General features: G+C 38.0%; 1 protein-coding gene and 1 pseudogene across 1 annotated transcript; both read left to right on the top strand.

Annotated features, from left to right (window-relative positions):
• The first annotated feature begins 1,585 nt into the window (after positions 1–1,585).
• On the top strand, positions 1,586–8,613 carry LOC110306491 (cleavage and polyadenylation specificity factor subunit 5 pseudogene; annotated as a pseudogene).
• Positions 8,614–12,147: 3,534 nt separating this feature from the next.
• On the top strand, positions 12,148–13,128 carry LOC110289954 (olfactory receptor 10AG1-like). The gene has a single exon (XM_021156380.2). The coding sequence runs from the start codon at positions 12,205–12,207 to the stop codon at positions 13,126–13,128; it is 924 nt and encodes a 307-aa protein (XP_021012039.1). The 5' UTR covers positions 12,148–12,204.
• Positions 13,129–13,362: the final 234 nt, after the last annotated feature.

Raw genomic sequence — 13,362 nt, 5'->3', positions numbered from 1 at the left:
AAAGGAAGGAAGGAAGGAAGGAAGAATGAAAGAAAGAAAGAAAGAAAGAAAGAAAGAAAGAAAGAAAGAAAGAAAGAAAGGAAGGAAGGAAGGAAGGAAGGAAGGAAGGAAGGAAGGAAGGAAGGAAGGAAGGAAGGAAGGAAGGAAGGAAGGAAGGAAGAAAAATCTGATCACTCTTACCAATTCATAACCTCACTAGCCTGCAGGCATAGCTACTAGCATAAAGCTCTCTGTACTTGCAAACTACATTTGGGATCCTGAGCCATACAGCACAGCCATTTTGAGGATGTGCATAGCCTGTAATTGTTCTAAGCTCACCTCTCAATATGGCTCCAAAATCCTGCTTGCCAAGGTGCAACTCACTCACAATCTTACACTTTTGAAAGACCTTGACCTTCCCTTCTCCATCTTCCCCTTCCTTCTGCTCACCTATCTCTCAGAAACCTTGTTTTCCCTTTCAGATCCTCACATCTGCCAGTCTTGTGGGCCAGGAGAATGGGCACCTGAGGGGAAACTACTTTTCCTCATGCATTGTGGAGTTCTTGGCTTGGCATGAACCCATCTCTTTGGTGCAATTAGCTGCTAACACGATATTGCTGCTGCTGCTGGTTGAGATTGTCAGCCTGTTTGCCTGGCATCTTCACATACCTGTTGTGAGGTCAGCTGGTGTTAGGCTGTGCTTCCTCATGCACCCAAAGATATATTATTTGATGCTATTGTGAATGATGTTGTTTTCATGTCTTCTTTCCCAGACATTCTATTATTTCTATTTAAGAAGGTCATTTGTCACAGTATGTCCCACAGTATACCTCCACCCCTTGTCACACATTTTCACTTTCAAGAGTTCCTTGCAATGAGTCACTAATTAAGTTCAAGTCCCCTGACCTCTCTCAAACCATCAGTATTGGATCCCCACAGGCACTCCTCCTAGTTATTCTGTTGCTGCCCTGAGTCACGAAGCTCTTGCAGCTTTGGGTCAGCAGGATAGGCCCTTTTTCATGCTCCAAACTTTTGAGAGATGATGTAGATTTGGGAGTGGATCAACTCAAAGCCATGGATCTAGGCCTGAGTAGTAGCAGTACTGGTCAGCTTTCAGCTTTCTTGAATCATACAGGGAAAACTCCAGACCACTGCTCTAGTTAGGTCAACTATTACCTCCAATAGCAGGCAGGACCTCGTCTCATGCCCTCTCTACTGTCTCATCCATACCAATGCCTACAAGGTGTTACAGCAAGTGCAAGGTAGAAGCAGTTCTGTATACTCATTGGACATGTATGTGGTCCCACATAGACAGAGATGTTCCCATGTTTTCTAGTGGTAATATGAACCACTGACAATGACATTGACCACTCTGCCCAGCCAAAGACACAGACATGCCCCAACCGCAGATTAAACACTCATGGGGCCTTCAACATGGCCTCAAGTCATTGGGCAGGCTACTCACAACAGGCTATTCCTCTGCCACCTAATGTGTCCAGTTCCATTTCTTTTATAATGCACAAAATCTGCTGCTCTGCTTCTATCCCATCTTTCCAACTCATATACACATAGTAGTGGCTCCTGCTGCAGGCAGACTACATGGCTCATGGGCCTCTTCTTATCTCCAGCCAGCCAGTGTGGCTTGGCAGCAGGTAAGCCTGTATGTCCCCACTGATCTGCAAAAATTTATGTATGTTGTTCCACCTCTTTTCGATGGATGAAATCATTTGATCATAATTACAGTAGATGATTTTGATGTAATCTTGAATTCAGTTTGCCAGTATTTTATTATTTTTGTATCTATGTTCATAAGGGAAATTCTTCTGTAATTGTATTAGATTGTTGGGTCTTTATGTGTTTTTGAATATCAGGGTACCTTTATAAACTAAAGAGAAACATATTCCTTCCATTTCAAATTTTTAAAAAAATTGAGTATTGGCAATAACCAGTAGATTTCTTTTTTTTAATTAATTTTTTTATTAGGTATTTTCCTCATTTACAGATTTCTTTTTTTTAAGTTTTTTTTTAATTTTTATTTTTAAATTAGCTATGTTCTTCATTTACATTTCAAATGCTATCCCAAAAGTCCCCCAGACCTTCCTACCCCATCACCTACCAATCCACTCCTACTTCTTGGCCCTGGCGTTCCCCTGTACTGAGGCATATTAAGTTTGCAAGACCAAGGGGCCTCTCTTCCCAATGATGGAATGATGGCCGACTAGGCCATCATCTGATACATATGCAGCTAGAGACATGAGCTCTTGGGGTACAGGTTAGTTCATATTGTTATTCCACCTATAGGGTTGCAGATACCCCCAGCTCCTTGGGTACTTTCTCTACCTCCTACATTGGGGGGCCCTGTGATCCATCAAATAGCTGACTGTGAACATTCACTCCTGTGTTTGCTAGGCCCCGGCATCGTCTCAGAAGAGACAGCTATATCAGGGTCCTTGAAGCAAAATCTTGCTAGTGTATGAAATGGTGTCAGCATTTGGAGGCTGATTATGGGATGGATCTCCGGGAATGGCACTCTAGATGTTCCATCCTTTAGTCTCAGTTCCAAACATTGTTTCTGTAACTCCTTCCCTGGGTGTAAATAACTCACATGATATGTACTCACTGACAATTGGATATTATCCCAGAAACTTAGAATACCCAAGATATAAGATACAATTTGCGAAACACATGAAACTCAAGAAGAACGAAGACCAAAGTGTGGATACTTTTCCCCTTCTTAGAATTGAGGTCCCATTTGCTGATTCTTGATTTTATAGCACAGGCCATTGCTGTTCTGTTTAGGAATTTATCACCTGTGTCTATATCTTCGAGGGTTTTCCCCACTTTCTCCTCTATAAATTTCAGTGTCTCTTGTTTTATGTGGAGTTCTTTTATCCACTTAGACGAGCTTTGTACAAGGAGATAAGCCACCAATGGAGGAGCTAGAGAAAGTACCCAAAGAAACTAAAGGGGTCCACAACCCAATAGATGGAACAAAATAAACTAACCAGTACCCACAGAGCTCATGTCTCTAGCTGTATATGTAGCAGAAGATGGCCTAATCGACCATCATTGGGAAGAGAGGCCCCTTAGTTTTGCAAACTTTGTATGGCTCAGTACAGGGTAACTCCAGGGCCAAGAAGTGGGAGTGGGTGGGTAGGGGAGTGGGTGGGAGGGTATGGGGGACTTTTGGGATAGCATTTTAAATGTAAATGAAGAAAATACCCAATTAAAAAAAAAAAAAAAAGAACCGATCAATTTGCATTCTTCTAAATGATAGTTACCAGTTGTGCCAGCACCATTTGTAGAAAACACTGTCTTTTTTTCCACTGGATGGTTTTATCTCCCTTGTCAAAGATCAAGTGACCAAAGGTGTATGGGTTCATTTCTGGGACTTCAATTCTATTCCATTGATCTACCTCTCTGTTGCTGTACCAGTACCATGCAGTTTTTAATCTCAATTGCTCTGTAGAACAGCTTTAAGTTGGTCATGGTGATTTCACCAGAGGTTCTTATATTGTTGAGAATAGTTTTTGATATCCTAGGTTGTTTTTTATTCCAGATGAATGTTCAAATCTTTTTAACTCAGTGAAGAATTGAGTTGGAATTTTGATGGTGTTGCATTGTATCTGTAGATTGCTTTAGGAAGGATAGTCATTTTTTACTATATTAATCCTGCCAATCCATGAGCATGAGAGATCTTTCCATCTTCTGAGATCTTCTTCAATTTCTTTCTTCAGAAACTTGAAGTTATTGTCATACAGTTCTTTCATGTCCTTAGTTAGAGTGACAGCAAGGTATTTATTATTATTTGTGACTATTGTGAATGGTATTGTTTCCCTAATTTCTTTCTCAACCTATTTATCCTTTGTGTAGAGAAAGGCCACTGATTTGTTTGAGTTAATTTTATATCCAGCTACTGAACTGAAGCTGTTTATCAGGTTTAGGAGTTCTCTGGTGGAATTTTTAGGGTCATTTATATATACTATCATATCATCTACAAATAGTGATTTTTGGAATTCTTCTGTTCAAATCTGTATCCCCTTGACCTCCTTTGGTTGTCTAATTGTTCTGGCTAGGACTTTAAGTACTATATTGAATAGGTAGAGAGAAAGTTTGCAGCCTTGTCTAGTCCCTGATTTTAGTGGGATTGCTTCCAGCTTCTCTCCATTTACTTTGATGTTGGCTACTGGTTTGCTGTAGATTGCTTTTATTATGTTTAGGTATGGGCCTTGAATTCCTGATTTTTCCATGACTTATCATGAAGAGTTGTTGAATTTGGTCAAATGCTTTCTCAGCATCTAACGAAATGATCATGTGGTTTTTGTCTTTGTTTTTGTTTATATAGTGGATTATGTTGATGGATTTCTGTATATTAAACCATCCCTGCATCACTGGGATGAAGCCTACTTGGTCATGATGGATGATTGTTTTGATGTGTTCTTGGATTCAGTGTGCAAGGATTTTATTTAGTATTATGGCATTGATATACATAAGGGATATTGGTCTAAAGTTCTCTTTCATTGTTGGATCTTGGTGTGGTTTAAGGTATCAGAGTAATTGTGGCTTCATAGAAGGAATCGGGTAGAGTACCTTCTATTTCTATTTTGTGGAATAGTTTGAGTAGAGTTGGAATTAGGTCTTCTTTGAAGGTCTGATAGAACTCTGCACTAAACCCATTTGTTCCTGGGCTTTTTTGATTGGGAGACTCTTAATGACTGCTTATATTTCTTTGGGGGAGGTGGGACTGTTAAGATCATTAATGTGATCTTGATTTAAATTTGGTACATTTTTATTACCTGTTTAGGAAATTGTCCATTTCATCCAGGTTTTCCAGGTTTTTTTTGTTTTTGCTTTTGTTTTTGTTTTGTTTGTTTGTTTTGTTTTGTTTTTTGAGTATAGCCTTTTGTAGTAGGATTGATGATGTTTTGGATTTCCTCAGGAACTGTTCTTATGTCTCATTTTTCATCTCTGATTTTGTTATCAGGATACTGTCCCTGTGCCCTCTAGTTAGTCTGGCAAACAGTTTATCTATTTGTTGAATTTCTCAAAGAATCAGCTCCTAGTTTCGTTGATTCTTTGAATAGTTCTTTTTGTTTCCACTTGGTTGATTTGAGCCCTAAGTTTGATCATTTCCTGCCATCAACTCCTTTTCACTGAATTTGCTTCCTTTTATTCTAGAGCTTCTAAGTGTGCTGTCAGACTGCTAGTGTTTTCTCTCCCTAGTTTCTTTTTGGAAGCACTCCGGGCTGTGAGTTTTCCTCTTAGGACTGCTTTCACTGTGTCCCATAAGTTTGGGTATGTTGTGGCTTCATTTTCATTAAACTCTAAAGAGTCTTTAATTTCTTTCTTTCTTTCTTTCTTCCTTGACCAAGTTATCACTAAGTAGAGTGTTGTTCAGTTTCCACATGAATTTTGCTTTCTATTATCTATTCCGGTATTGAGGATGAGCCTTATTCGGTGGTGATCTGATAGAATGCATGGGATAATTCAATATTTTTATATCTGTTGAGGCCTGTTTTGTGACCAATTATATGGTCAATTTTGTAGGAAGTATCATGAGGTGCTGAGAAGAAGTTATATCCTTTTATTTTAGGAAAAAATGTTCTGTAGGTATCTGTTAGATACATTTGTTTCATAACTTCTGTTAGTGTCCATGTGTCTCTATTTAGTTTCTATTTCCAGGGTCTGTCCATTGATGATAGTGGGGTGTTGAATTCTCTCACTATTATTATGTGAGGTACAATGTATGCTTTGAGCTTTACAAAAGTTTCTTTAATGAATGTGCCTACCCTTGCATTTGGAGCATAGCTATTCAGAATTGAGAGTCCATCTTGGAAGATTTTACATTTGATGAGTATGAAGTGCCCCTCCTTGTCTTTTTTGATAACTTTGGGTTGGAAGTCAATTTTATTCGATATTAGAATGGCTACTGCAGTTAATTTCTTCAGACCATTTGCTTGGAAAATTGTTTTCCAGCCTTTTATTCTGAGGAAGTGTCTGTCTTTTTCCCTGAGGTGGGTTTCCTGTAATCAGCAAAATGTTGGGTCATATTTGTGTAGCCAGTTTATTAGTCTATGTCTTTATATTGGGAAATTGAGTTCATTGATATTCAGAGATATTATGTAAAAGTAATTGTTTGTTCCTGTTATTTGTTGTTGTTGTGAGAGTTGGGATTCTGTTCTTATGGCTGTCTTCTTTTTGGTTTGTTGAAGGATTATATTACCGCTCTTCCTAGGGTGTAGTTTCCATCCTTGTACTGGTATTTTTTCAAAATTATCCTTTGAAGGGCAGGATTCGTGGAAAGATATTGTGTGATTTTGGTTTTGTCATGGAATACTTTTGTTTATCCATCTATGGTAATTGAAAGTTTGGCCGGGTATAGTAGGCTAGTCTGGCATTTGTGTTCTCTTAATGTTTGTATAACATCTGTCCAGGATCATATGGTTTTCATAATCTCTGGTGAGAAGTCTGGAGTAATTCTAATAGGCCTACCTTTATATGTTACTTGACCTTTTTCCCTTACTGATTTTAATATTCTGTCTTTATTTAGTGCATTTGTTGTCCTGATTATTATGTGTTTGGAGGAATTTCTTTTCTGGTCCAGTGTATATGGAGTTCTGTAGGCTTCTTGTATTTTCACGGGCATCTCTTTCTTTAGGTATGCGAAGTTTTCTTCTATAATTTTGTTGAAGATATTTGTGGCTCTTCAAGTTGACAATCTTCATTCTCATCTACTCCTATTATCTGTAGGTTTGGTCTTCTCATTGTGTCCTGGATTTCCTGGCTGTTTTGAATTAGGATCTTTTTGCATTTTGCATTTTCTTTTACTTTTGTGTCCATGTTCCCTATGGAATCTTCTGCACCTGAGACTCTTTTCTCCATCTCTTGTATTCTGTTCCTGATGCTCCCATCTATGGTTCCTGATTTCTCTCCTAGGGTTTCTATCTCCAGAGTTGTATACCTTTGGGTTTTCTTTATTGTTTCTACTTCCATTTTTAGATCCTGGATGGTTTTATTCAATTCCATCAACTGTTTGGTAGTGTTTTCCTATAACTCTCTAAGGGATTTTTGTGTTTCTTCTTTAAAGGCTTCTACCTGTTTACATGTGTTTTCCAGTATTTCCTTCTTAAAGTCCCCCATCATCATCATGAGAAGTAACATGAGATCTAGGTCTTGCTTTTCTCATGTGATGGCATATCCAGGGAGAATTTGGATCTGATGATGCCAAGTAACCTTGGTTTCTGTTGCTTCTGTTCTTATGCTTGCCTCCTGCCATCTGTTTATCTCAAGTGCTTGCTGCCCTCAATATATCTGATTGGAGCCTGTCCTTCCTATAATCCCAGTTAATTCAGGACTCCTCAGATTCCAGCTTTCTCTATTATCCTTTGATTGTGTGGTCCTGTGAACCTGAGATTCTGGGTGCGTCAGAGTTCTTGGCAGTCAAATTCCTCTGAGGCCCTGAGATACTGGTGTGACCCAGCTCCTGTTATCCCGGGATCCTGTTGTCCTAAGATGCTGGGTTTGTACATTGCCTGGAAGTGGTGTCTCCTTTGAAGACCTTGGATCTTTCTGGTCTGTTGGAAACCAAGGAAAACCAGAACTGATCAAAATGGACCTGTGCCTCTGGTTAGGAACATCTCTGGTGTCCTTGTTCCTGCTGTCACAGGCCCATCACAATTGTATTAAAACAGATGTTGTGTTCGACTCACCAGTGATCCTAATATCACATGGAGAGTCCTCTGAGGACTATGGGGGTGTCCACTGACTCTGCACCCTAGGTGACCTGGCGCTGGCACTGACCAGAAGGGACTTGTGCTCCTGTTCAGGCCAGTCTTCTGCTTCCCTACTGCTGTCTCAGGTCCCGAGGTATTGGAGTGGAACAGATGATGTGTTCCACTCACTAGTTATCCTAGGATCGAGTGGAGAGTCCTCTAGGGACCATGGGGGTGTCTGCCGACTCTGTGCCCTAGGTGATCTAGTGCTGGCGCCAACCCGAAGGGCTTCTGGTTCTTTCTAATCCCACCAGAAAGAAGGAATAAACAGGGTATGGATCAAGGTACAGTATTACTGTTCACTATAAGTTAAAATATAGCAATATGCTGGCTTACCAATTACACTTTCGGTACAAAGGAACCACTCTATGTGAAGGACAGCTCTGTTGCAGCCAGATTTCAGTGCATGAGGGAGGAATTTGATAAGATTGGGATGAGAAGAAGGGGTTGTGATTGTGCATAAGCACCACCTGCCTGTGTTATTGCTACAGCTGGGAACAACTTTCTTCAAATTACCTGGTAGTGAACTTGACCCAGGAGAAGATGAAGTTGAAGGCCGAAAACGCTTAATGACAGAGATACCAGGTCTTCAAGATGGAGTCCTACAAGATTTGGTCATTGATGACTGCATTGTGAACTAGTGGAGACCAAATTTTGAACCTTCTCTGCATCCGTATATTTCACAACATATAACAGAGCCCAAGGAATATAAGAAGTTGTTTCTGGTTCAGCTTTAAGAGGAAGCTTGTTTGTAGTTCCTAAAAATTACAAGCTGGTAGCTGCACCATTGTTTGAGCTGTATGGACCCATCATTTCTAGTCTCCCTCAGCTGTTGTGCAGGTGCAATTTTATATACAACTGAATTCCTGTACACAGGAGTAAAATAAGTCATCTATGTGAGCACAGTTTACACATGTAGAAGAATAACTTTTGAACAAGTTTTAGTTTTCTCTTGTTCCTTAAATTGCCACAACCTTCCTGTTTGAAGAGTAAATTTAATAGTGGTGTAAACATGGGAAAGTATTCATTGATTTTTGGTACTACTCATACTTTTCCTAGTACATTAAAGAGGAAGGGTTTCTATGTATATCCATGGCTGTCCTGGAACTCACTCTGTAGAACAGGCTGGCCTCGAATTCAGAAATTCGCATTCCTCTGCCTCCCAAATTCTGGGATTAAAGGTGTGTGCCACCACGCCCAGCCAAAGAAAGTGAATTTGTTATTTGTATCTTTATTTTAAGTTTCTCACTAAACTCTGAAAAGTCTTACAAAAAAAAGTATCAAAGACATTCAAAGAATGCTACAGGATTGGAGAAATAAATTTTCAGTTTTGGAAAAATACAGAAAAACTGGTTTTCTTGCAGCAAAGGCAAGAATTTTGCTGGAGAATGTTGATTCTCTCCAAACATGTTGATTTTATGTCTGAAAGTTTTAAAACCACCAATACCTCTATCATATAATATCTGAAACCATTAATTTTACTTTTTCTGGTCACAGGAAGAATGCACAAATATCAATTTACCCGTCATGTGTGGCCCACACAGATTATAAAATGATATATATGCTACTAATTGGCTTTTAAAAAGCATATTTCTGGGGCCAGGTAAGTCTTTGCAATGGTAAGTGCTTGCCTTAAAAGCCTAATATCCTGGGTTTGATTCCCTGAGCCTTTGGAATACCTAGAATCAGTGGTGTGCGTCTGTAATCCTAGCATTTCTACACTGAGATGGTAGGCAGAGAGAAGAACTTCATATTCACAGGTCAGCTAACCTGAAGTATACCCTGAAGCAGCATGAATAAAAGACCTTTCATTAACAGAAGGAAGGAGAGAACTGACTCTTGAAAGTTCTACCCATATAACACTTGCCTTCATGCATGCACACCCACACACACACACACACACACAAACACACACATACCGTCACACTCACACATACACACACACACACACAAGTTATGCAGGAACATATAATGCAGGTATACATGCAAGAATATACATATGAGAACCCTGTGTATTTTCATATGAAGTTGTTGTTTTTCAACTCTTTCCTTGAGATCCAATCGTCGATGTGATGATGATTATCATCTAAGAAATGGTAGAACCAAAATTCCTAACTATTAACCACACAACTGTACTACATTGTAACTGTAGGATAAGTTATTTGTTTGACTATAACTGGCATAGGCAATGCTACATTTTAGTTTCTGAATAAGTTCTAGTATTGTGATAAATAAGGGAACCACAAAATATTTAGTTGGAAGCTGGGCATGGTGGCACACAACTTTAATCACAGCACTAGGGAGGTAGAGTCAGTTGGATTTCTGAGTTTGAGGCCAGCCTGGCCTGCTGAGTGAGTTCCAGGACAGCTACGGCTATACAGAGAAACCCTGTCTTGAAAAACAAAACAAAACAAAACAAAAACAAAAAAACAAATAAACTAAAAATTACTTGTAATTTTGTGATAATATAGAATAAACAGAATTCATACTTTGATAGAACATGTACGGAGGGACAGTGCTTGGCAAACATTTTTTTGTAAAACAAAGCAGGATTCAGAAAATAAAGACAATGAGATTTCATTAAAGAACTCTCAAACAGCCATAGGAATGTAAGCAGGATGAATGAAAAAATGTTACTGCTCCCATGAGACAATTGCAGAGTGATTATTTTGTGTTTAAGGTGTGATCCATAAACACCTAAAAAGGTCTAATGATTTTGTTAAAGACCATACTGGTGCTATATTTTATAAAGTCAATTTAGGATTATGAATTCTACTTCTGAAAATGGCTTATGCTCCTCTAAATATGGAAGACAGAGAGCTCAGTGTGTAGGGCAGAATACAAGACTCAATGTCCTTTTAGACAAGATGGCTTGACTTTGAGTCAGGAGATTCATAAAGGAAACAAGGTCATGCCACTGTAATCCTCAACTGTTACAGATTGAAATAGTGCATCACCTTCTAATCAGTAAAACTAAGCAATTAAGCATCATTTCACTTTCAGAGGAACTCTGTAGGAAGGGAGAGTCCTCTATGTCAACAAGGAATGATGACAGAGATGTGTCCATTTAGAAATCCTGGCTCTGAAATAAAGCCAGAATAATTACCATCTGAGTGTCTACTAAAAATTACATTGACACATGAGCCAAGGTAGTCCCCAGGGTTAGTATATTTCTACTTTAGTAGTACTGAGGGCCCAAAACCAGGGATTACTTTTTGTTGGGGGAGTGTATTCCTGAGGCCAGTTTGTTAAGTCACAGGCTAACAGCCATTTGTATTTTCATAAGCAACTTGATGAAGTTCTATGAAGGTAATATTTAATTTTGTTGCTAAGGGGTATTATCTAGAACACTTTTCAATTTGAATATCAAAAATAATGAAAAAAAATTAAATTCTGAGGATATCATCTTAAAATACATAATTACTTAGTATGATTATTTTTATTTATTCAATTTCGTAGTTGTGAATAGAAATTACTTATTTCAAAAAATACTAGTGACACAGATAGTGTAATTATTGTGTTTGACATTGTCTTATATCTATACTAATAAAAGGAATATATACATGAAGTTTTCAGAATTGTAGAGAAAAGTCATAGTGAACAATTTCACATGAAGAACACCACAAAAATATAGTATAAAAACAGCTTATGTTTACTGACATAAAGTTAATTATATAACAAATATTTCATTTGTTTTTCATATAGCTGTCAAATGAACTTAAGTCTCATTGAACAGGAAACTTGTAGGACTCTCTGTTGTATGTCCTGCCTGGAATAATAGTTTTCATACCATGGATGAGAGCTGTTAGTAGAAAAGATTGTCAAGCAGTTTGCTGAGGCTAAGGTTTCCATACTTGGCATAATTGAGAATAAAAAGGTAAAAAGTAGCATCATAATAAATGATCTTTTAATCAGAAAATATCATCTTCAGTATATTGTCTCTCATTGAAATATTAAAATGAAGACTTAAAAACTCATTTTGAATGAGCAGTTACAAAAACTTGCAAGGTAAAATTCTTGGTGGAAAAGAAGATAGATTAGTTAGAAAAATATCACAAACACAGAAGATGTATAAAAATAACTTAACAGAATCATCTCTCAGTGGTAAATAATGTTTGTCCCCAATATACAATGGTAAATTACTATATATATATAATATATATGTTATATATATTATATATATTATATATATATCATAATACATACTTCAGTGAAATATATTCATGTATTAAATTGACATAAATAAAAATTCATTAATTTTTGAAGTGTCAGCTGTTCAATTAATCTGAGTTTGGCGAATGGGAACTTATATATCGTGTGTCATATATTTGTATGATTCAGTTATCTTAATAATTAAATTTTTTGAAAATGCAATTCAATTATCTTTTTCAAATTTACCACATCTACAGATGAAGACCTATTCAAACGAGAAAATTTGAATGCCTCCACACTGATGGAATTTATTCTTCTTGGGTTTTCTAATGTTCCTCATTTGCAGTGGGTACTGTTTATGATATTTTTGTTTATTTATATGACAATTCTGTTGTGCAACAGCATTATAATAGTGTTAGCAAAAACGGACCCTGCTCTCCAGACTCCTATGTATTTTTTCCTTAGCAACTTTTCCTTTTTGGAAATCTGTTATGTCACAGCTACTATCCCAAGAATGCTTATGGATCTATATACCCTAAAAGGAAACATTTCTGTGTTTGCATGTGCAACACAAATGTATTTTTTCCTTATGTTAGGAGCCACAGAGTGTCTCTTGCTAGCAGCTATGGCCTATGATCGTTATGTGGCTATCTGCCACCCTCTGCAATATTCTCTACTAATGAAGAATAAGGTGTGTTTACAGCTGGTAGCTGCCTGCTGGATCAGTGGGATTCCTGTACAAATTTGGCAGACCTACCAGATATTCTCCCTTCACTTTTGTGCTTCTAACAAAATAGATCACTTTTTCTGTGACATTCCCCCTCTTCTCAAGCTTGCTTGTGGTGACACCTTTATAAATACAGTTGCAGTCTATGTTGTTGCAGTGGTGTTTGTTATGGTTCCATTTTTGCTAATCATTGTCTCCTACATCAAGATTATCTGCAACATTATGAAACTGTCTTCAGCCAAAGGAATGGCCAAGGCATTTTCCACGTGCTCATCCCACCTGATAGTTGTAGTCTTGTTCTATGGAACAGCAAGCATTACTTACTTACAGCCCAAACAAAGCCAGTCAGAAGGAATGGGGAAGCTGCTGTCTCTTTTCTACACCATTTTGATCCCAGCTTTGAATCCTATTATATACACTCTGAGGAACAAAGATATCATGATGGCACTGAGAAAATTACACAGTAAGTTACTAATATGGTGGGAAAATATAAAATAAAAAAATACAGATGCATACAATTGGAAATTCAAGCTTGGTGCTGCAAATCTTAAAGCATAAATTATTTCATTGAGCATTTGAATAACAAAGTACATTGTTAAAAGATGGCCTAGTTGGCCATCACTGGAAAGAGAGGCCGATTGGACATGCAAACTTTATATGCCCCAGTACAGGGGAACGCCAGGGCCAAAAAGTGGGAGTGGGTGGGTAGGGGAGTGGGGGGGAGTGTATGGG

This window comes from Mus caroli, unplaced genomic scaffold (assembly GCF_978045245.1).
Source record: "Mus caroli unplaced genomic scaffold, Mus_caroli_1 scaffold_2, whole genome shotgun sequence".
In the NCBI taxonomy this organism is placed as follows: Eukaryota; Metazoa; Chordata; class Mammalia; order Rodentia; family Muridae; genus Mus; species Mus caroli.
This window is presented reverse-complemented; position numbering and strand designations above follow the sequence as displayed.